The sequence below is a fragment of the Seriola lalandi genome, unplaced genomic scaffold (assembly GCF_002814215.2).
Source record: "Seriola lalandi dorsalis isolate HSWRI2012SDOR001 ecotype SW California unplaced genomic scaffold, Sedor1 jcf7180002054547, whole genome shotgun sequence".
In the NCBI taxonomy this organism is placed as follows: domain Eukaryota; kingdom Metazoa; phylum Chordata; class Actinopteri; order Carangiformes; family Carangidae; genus Seriola; species Seriola lalandi.
This window is the reverse complement of record NW_019525100.1, coordinates 500,616-508,426: the sequence shown is the minus strand read 5'-3', so window position 1 is coordinate 508,426 and position 7,811 is coordinate 500,616. Positions and strand designations below refer to the sequence as shown.

Genomic DNA, 7,811 nt, shown 5'->3' with positions numbered 1-7,811 from the left:
AATTCATTAAAACGTCATAGTATAGTAAGGCTTAAAAAGTCATAGTATAGTAAGGCATGAAAAGTCATAAAAACGTCATAGTATAGTAAGGCATGAAAAGTCATAAAAACGTCATAGTATAGTAAGGCATAAAAAGTCATAAAAACGTCATAGTATAGTAAGGCATGAAAAGTCATAAAAACGTCATAGTATAGTGAGGCTTAAAAAGTCATAGTATAGTAAGGCATGAAAAGTCATAAAAACGTCATAGTATAGTGAGGCTTAAAAAGTCATAGTATAGTAAGGCATGAAAAGTCATAAAAAAGTCATATTATAGTAAGGCCTAAAACGTCATAGTACAGTAAGGCATAAAAAGTCATAACAACGTCATAGTATAGTAAGGCATAAAAAGTCATAAAAACGTCATATTATAGTAAGGCATAAAAAGTCATAAAAACGTCATAGTATATTGAGGCTTAAAAAGTCATAGTATAGTTGGGGCGTCGTGTAGTGTAGTGGTCTAAGCAGGTGGCCCATGTGTAGAGGCTACAGTCCTCGCTGCAGTCGGCCCCGGTTCGAATTCCGCATCGGACGGCCTATCGCTGCATGTCATTCCCCCTCTCTCTGCCTCCCTGTTTCCTGTCACTCTACACTATACTGTCCATTAAAGGCATAAAAAGCCTAAAAATATACTTTAAACAAAAAAAAAAAAAAAAGTCATAGTATAGTAAGGCCTAAAAAGTCATAAAAAAGTCATAGTATAGCAAGACATAAAAAGACATAGTAAAGTAAGACCTTAAAAAGTCATAAAAACGTCATAGTATAGTAAGACATAAAAAGTCATAAAAACGTCATAGTATAGTAAGGCATGAAAAGTCATAAAAAAGTCATAGTATAGCAAGGCATAAAAAGACATAGTAAAGTCAGACCTTAAAAAGTCATAAAAACGTCATAGTATAGTAAGTCATAAAAAAGTCATAGTATAGTAAGTCATAAAAAAGTCATAGTATAGTAAGGCATAAAAAGCCATAAAAAGGTCATAGTATAGTAAGGCATAAAAAGCCATAAAAACATCTAAGAAGTTTTTATGACTTTTTATGCCTTACTACATTTTGATGTTTTTTTTTTACTTTTATACCTTACTATACCATTACGTTTTATGACTTTTTATACCTTATTATACTATGATGTTTTTATGACTTTTTATGCCTTACTATACTTTGACATTTTTTTTACTTTTATGGCTTACTATACAATGTCATTTTATGTCCTACGGTACTATGATGTTTTTCTGACTTTTCATGCCTTACTACAATATGACGTTTTTGTGAGTTTGTGTGATGTACTATACTGACATTTTTATGACTTTTTATGCCTTACTATACTAAGAAGTTTTTATGACTTTTTATGCCTTACTATACTATGACTTTGTATGCCTATAAAACATATTGATATTTTTATGACTTTTTATGTCTTACTATGCTATGCTAACAATAAAAACAGCTGTTTACTTGCAGTTCCCTCTTGTCTGTACTTTCACTTCCCTTCTGTGCCTCGGCCAATTGGGTTTGTCTGAGGAGGAACCTGTAGTTTGTCCAAGGCCCAATCGCAACATCCCTCCTAAAGCTTAATCCCTGAACCCTCACGGATTTAACCGATTGTGTGAAAGCAGATTTTGAATTCATCATGTCATCACAGGACAGACAACGTCAACGTTCATGCTCTGAATCACATTGAGCTGTGTTTACTCTGTCACATACTGTTTTCTTGTAATGCTAACATTAGCGTTAGTCTCTTTCATGCTTGTTAACTGTTCTGTTATGGTGGTTGTTTACCTCTTTTTTTTTACACTTCTGGGCGTCCCGATAACCATGGTAACTCTGTGCTTAATGTCACAATGCTATGAACTTTGGGTAATTCCCTAAGGCAAAGTCTGGACTTACAGAGCACATAATGGGCTCAAAATGTCTTTTGGAGATCCTCATGTCCTCGATGTTTTGACGGGAGAGTCCTGTGCAGGAACGCAGTGGGGGGGTGGTGGCCATTGGGACAGGATCCAAATGTTGATCATATAATCAAATAAATTGATGATTCCAGTGCAGCTCTTCTGGATGTTTTTTTGTCTGTGTATTATTCTGTTAAGTAACTATCTATAAATGAAGTTCTCCAACAGGTAGTGGAGTAATATAAAACACTTTATGTAATGTACAAGTACCTCAAACATGTACTGACCACAGTAAATGTACTTGTTTTTTTCCCCCACCACAGCTTACCTCGTATTGATGATCTAACCACTGTACTTTGACATGGCCAAATATTTACTAATAATTAACATTAAATCATACCATGGAATGGTATAAAAAACTGCAGTAAAACCACTGGAGCTAAAAATACTTGATCCAAACCATGAATAAAACCATCACCTCCTCATGGTTTGTCTGCCTTATAATTCATGTCTTGAGCAATGTGGCGTTTCTGACGTCACTGACCTTTGACCACCAAAATCAAAACCAAAAAGTCAGTTCATCCTGAAGTCCTAGTGAATGTTTGTGTCACACCATCCCTGACCAGGAGAGAATAATATCTCGCACTCACGTATGCAAAGGGAATATTATGGAAGTGACAAATCTGATTCTGTTCATACCGACTGATCACTTCCTAGTCCCAGTTTACAAAGACTAAAGACAAGTTCACAGTTCACACCTGTCATTACTGATGATAAAGAGGCAGGTTCAGTGGAAAGATGGAGGTCACATCTTTAAAAAGACAAAGTCCCTCCACTACCAGCTCAGTGCAGAAACTGTCTAGGACAAAACAAGAGGGACCTGAACATGGATCCAAGATGGACATGAGTGACATTTTAAAAACAGAATGAGGCTTCAGTCTGACAGTGAGTTGTATTGTGTGCATTTTATTGGAAAGCAGATCACCATTAAACAAAAACAGTCAAAGACAAGTTTCTAGTCATTAACTGTACATTGAGGAATGTTTCTAATGGATAGGAATGAACATGAACTAGACGTGGACCTCCACAGAGGCCAGATGCCAGTACAGTATGAAGATGAGTTAGAGGGCAGAGGATGGGGGGGGGAATGTGACGACCACGGGGTGTGAAGAACCTGACGTCAGTCCTTCTCCCCTCTAGGCTACGGGCGAAAACAGGAAGTCTCAGGCAAAAGTTTGAGTTGTTTCCAACCGGTGATGGAGGACCGCTGCAGACGCTGGGGCCGCTCAGTAGAGCCAGCTGAAGGCACAGCTCGTGTAGCTGACCAGCTCCTCTTGTTTGAACCACAGGGAAATCTCCTTGTTGGCACTCTCCACTGAGTCACTGCCATGGATGATGTTCCTGTGGAGACAAACAGGAACAATGACACCAAGACCCACATTCAGTCTGAACTAACAAGTGGTAGTGTCTGCCTGCTGGTGTGTGTGTGTGTGTGTGTGTGTGTGTGTTCAGGACTCACTTGCTAACGTCGATGCAGAAGTCTCCTCTGATGGTTCCAGGCTTGGACTCGGCAGGGTTGGTCTCGCCCAGCATCACCCTGCCCGTCTTCACTGCACCCTTGCCTTCCCACACCTGAGGACACAAGTGGGACAAGATGAAGACAGCACCTTCCCAGCAGCCTTTGCTGACAAACTGTAGGCACTCATTTGCACAAGAGCCAATCAAGCAGAGCACGTTCCAGGCTTCATAACTCATCTCCAGGGTTTCATTTGGATTCAACAGCGCAGGTTCATACAATCTGTCATGTGTCGTCTCTTACCATGGCAACCACTGGACCGGAGGTCATGTAGTTGATGAGGGTAGGGAAGAACGGTCTGTCCTTCAGGTCGATGTAGTGCTGCATGAGGAGGTCCTCAGATGCCTGCAGCAGGGAGACAACATGTCAGTGTCATACACTTTGAGATCTGAATGATCTACGGCACCAGATGAGTCTGCGTCTGTCTTCACACATTACAACACTTTCCTAGATGCTGCTTTTACCTCGGCTGTAAACTGGGAAACTACTGCTGGACTCATGTCTCCACTGAATCAAGTCAACCTTGTTAAAGTATGAATCCATAACAACTTGCAGCCAAGTCAGTTCTTATTAACTGCAACATTTAAAGGTTTTCCTTGATGGATTAAAGCTGCAGGTCGACAGTGACTTTACAAGAGCCACGAGAAGCTGGAAAGACTACAACGATAGTCGCATTAAGAGCTGTGTATGTTCAGTGAGAGACATCCTCAGTTAAATGTTTGTTTGCCTTTGTTCACCTGAGCCTAAGGATGCACCAATCAGATCAGTGTGCAGCACAGATACTGATCTTATTAAGCAGATTGGACATCAGCCAGATGGACAGGGGGACACACACTCTTTGACCAAAGAAAAGAACAATGCCGTCAGTTCAGTTCTCAGCAGCTTCCCTGGTGTTTTTCCTCAACAAGCCCCTCCCTCATCCTCAGCTCCACGTCCTGTTCACACGACAACCTCCCAACACAACCCACTCCAATGTTAAGACTCAAGTCACACGCTGAACAGCCAGAAATCCTGTAAGCAGATACCGACCCATCGAACCTGAATCAGCACAACAATTCAGCTTTCTAAACAGAAGACTTAAAAACAATGTTTTTTTTGTCGTTTTAAAATCAGCAGAATGAATGCTTGAAAATACGACATTCATCTGTACAGTCTAAATCTCTCCCACTTCCTGTGGACTCAGCTGATTCAGACACTTCCTGCTGCATCACCGACACCTGCAGTTCACGGGTGGGTCAATCTTCTCTTCAGTAAAAACAAAGGGGCTTTTTTTGCATCAAGATCCAGAAGATCATTTACACATAAATTCTTGCATAATGAAGGTTTATAAATGAGCCACACGATCGTGGTGTTAAGTTAGGCAGCGTCTCTGTCACAGATCAGATGTTAGGGGGATCAGGAGACCTGGATCCTCGGTGCTGCTGATTGGTCGTGCCAACGGTCAGGAATAGACAAAGCAGGCTAATCAGCTCACCGGAGGTCTTAACTGTCACTCTGCACACTCAGAAGATCATCTACATAAACTGCAGCAGTAAAAATAAACACCGGCGACCATTATGAAAGCAGCTCATTTCAAACCCTGTGGCTAACATGTGACATTAATATAAATCAACCGTTTACTCACATGGAGCATCTTCAGGCCGACCAGTTTGAAGCCTTTGACCTCAAACCTCTTGATGATCTCTCCGATGATGCCCCTCTGCACGCCATCGGGCTTGATGGCAATGAAAGTGCGTTCCTTCATCTCGGCCATGACTCTGAAAACACAACAGAACAAACAAATGAAGAGACGTTAACCAAGTGAAACCAGCAGGAGGAGAAAAGCCCAGAGTCACTCACACCACTGGTTTGCATTTGGCACAGTCGTCTGTGGGGCCGGCTGCCGAGGGCCCCGACCCCATTGCACAGAGAACGCATAGACGACACAGACCGGGTTAGTGTAGAGTCGACAGTGTGCCGACCTGAACCGCAGTGCTGTGACTTTGACTGACAGCCCCGCCCACACAGTAAAGACCTTTATCCCTGCACCGTTTCTACGGAGCCCGGGACAGAGACTCACCTGCCACAGTCTGATCAGGTTTCATGTGACTTACGACATTCATGAGCTGGATTTCATCAGAAAAACTAAAATGTTAAAAGTACTATTTTACGAGTCTCTAATTTCCTAGTAATTTCCAGAAGATTCCAATTTGGAACCATTTGATTCGAGTAAAATAGTGTTCAATTAATTAATTGTAATTAGATGCAAGTGTAACTTAGATTATTTCAGCTCTTTACTTTGTCAGTCAGAAATAAATTATATAAAAAAAAGGAGTTGGCATTTACAGTTTCACATTAAGAAACATTAAACAGGAATGAGGTTTGAATTTTTCACCATTTCCTGTCATTTAATGAACTTAAATGGTTAACAGAACATAATTAGCAGATAAATTAAATGTAAGATTTATTGTGGTTTAAACTTCCTTAATTAGAATACAGACCAACGCCAAATCTAAAAATAAATAAAATTAAAACAATGAAATTTTCTGTGCAGCTATACACCTGTGTGAACCTTGGACAACCTCACATTAATGTTTAGGTTCTTCTACTGTATGCATCCCACTCCGAGGCTGCTCACGTGATTCCCACTCAGGAATAAAAAGCACCAGGCCAATGTAAAAATAAATTAACCCCGAGACCTACAGTCTAATATGGAAATAATCCTTAGAGAACGACACGCATGAAGAACCCTCCTACTAACAGAGGCATCAGGGTCCTAAACATTATATAATAGAGGGCACCTGATCCCAACACAGTCTGAGCCTGAATGAGACAAAAAGACTCTGGGTTTCAAACAATACAACATTTCCATTGTTACCATTAAACTCATGTTTTGACATTTCCCCTCTGCAGACAGAGGCAACAACTGCAGAAGGCTTTAGCTGCAGGCCAACACACCACTATTGTGCCAGCTTCAATGACCTTGCAGTGTAAGAACTGCCCACAGTGGACTCTGGCTGGTGTCGTGCATTATAAAAATGCAATATGCATTTCAAAATTAAGTCCCATATAATTAAAGAGTGCAGTGCAGCCCAATTCAAGACAGTTTTACTTCCGTATTCCCCTTTGCATTTAAAACTGCAAAAGCAATCAACACTATATTATCAATTCTTGAGAAAAACGAGAACGTGCAGTAACTGAAGTATTACAATCTGTCATTACTGAGGTGAAGTGCAGTTGTGGGAGCCGTCTGTGGAGAGGTAGCTGGGCCGAGCTGCAGCACAGAGACACTTCAGTATCATGCAGGAAACGCTGCTGATGAGCCTCAGGTCTGTATAGGTGATGTGCAATTACACAGCAGCTTCATCGGCATCCCGCACGGCGTGTGACGACACGTACGCAACGTAAAGGGGGGGCTTCAGCGCTGCTGGTGTAAATGGCGTTTGGTCTTCCGGCGGCTGCGCTCGGCCGCCGGTGTTAAGCCTCCACACACACACAAACACACACACCTGTGCTGGTTTCATGCTCCTTAAATAACAACTCATTACCAGAAACCGCTTCCTATGCTAATTGATTTGGCCCGCAGAGCTTTGAGGTGTCCCGGGAACTGTCAGACCAGGCCGGGGCCTTCACACACAGCCACATGGTCTTTTGTTCCCGGTGCTGCGGGAAAAAAAAAAAAAAAAAAAAAAAATCACTTCCGATGCAACATGTCGGGGCGGCGTCGCGGGAAAACGCTTCACTGCACCGACACCAATATTTAGGTTTTAAACGTACACCTTGAATTTAAAGTTTAACTGTCATAGAAAACCAAGTTGCACTGAAGCTCCAGGAAGAAAAACCGGCTAACACTAAAGAACCAGTGACCGCTGGCTTCAAACTGAGAGTGTAAAGGAGCGGAGGAGGTGACTGTCTGTAAATATGGACGGTACGAGCGGCGTTAAAGATCAGTGACTCTTGATTACCTTGCTCCGGCTCCGGTGGCAGACAGCGGGTTCTCTGGTGAACGTGGAAGAAGACCTGCCAAGCCTGCGCAGCCGCGTTTTATCTGTGAGGGCGGAGACAGAAGAACGGCAAGTCACCAGGGCCAAAAAATAAAAAGCGATTTACACAGCAGTCACGTGACCAAGATCACCGCGCTGCAGCGAGCGGCGTTAAGATCAAATGGCAAAACAACCGAGGCTGAAACATGAAGCCAACACGGAAGTACCAAAAACTTTTCTTTATTTTTTTTTTATTAACAATCTTTATAACAGTCAAAAAAGCAAAAATCACATTCAGGATAAATGCAGAAACTATAGGAACAACTGAGCAGTAATAAGAATAGAAATA

The 7,811-nt window shown here is 41.8% G+C and overlaps 1 protein-coding gene across 1 annotated transcript; it reads right to left on the bottom strand.

Moving 5' to 3' along the window:
• Nucleotides 1-2,869: 2,869 nt before the first annotated feature.
• Nucleotides 2,870-7,546, bottom strand: LOC111661638 (nucleoside diphosphate kinase B-like). The gene is made up of 5 exons (XM_023415272.2): nucleotides 7,445-7,546; nucleotides 5,125-5,257; nucleotides 3,744-3,845; nucleotides 3,444-3,556; nucleotides 2,870-3,325 (listed from the first exon to the last, which is right to left on the bottom strand). The coding sequence occupies exons 2-5, from the start codon at nucleotides 5,251-5,253 to the stop codon at nucleotides 3,211-3,213; spliced, it is 459 nt and encodes a 152-aa protein (XP_023271040.1). The 5' UTR covers nucleotides 5,254-5,257; nucleotides 7,445-7,546; the 3' UTR covers nucleotides 2,870-3,210.
• Between the last annotated feature and the right edge of the window lie 265 nt (nucleotides 7,547-7,811).

Bases quoted from the DNA above. Each gene is read 5' to 3' on its own strand.
- LOC111661638 (XM_023415272.2), bottom strand. From the start codon at position 5,253: ATGGCCGAGATGAAGGAACGCACTTTCATTGCCATCAAGCCCGATGGC. The intron at 3,846-5,124 runs GTGAGTAAACGG...TCCCTGCTGCAG, and splicing joins TCGGCCTGAAGATGCTCCAT to GCATCTGAGGACCTCCTCAT. The intron at 3,326-3,443 runs GTGAGTCCTGAA...TTGTCTCCACAG, and splicing joins TTCTGCATCGACGTTAGCAA to GAACATCATCCATGGCAGTG.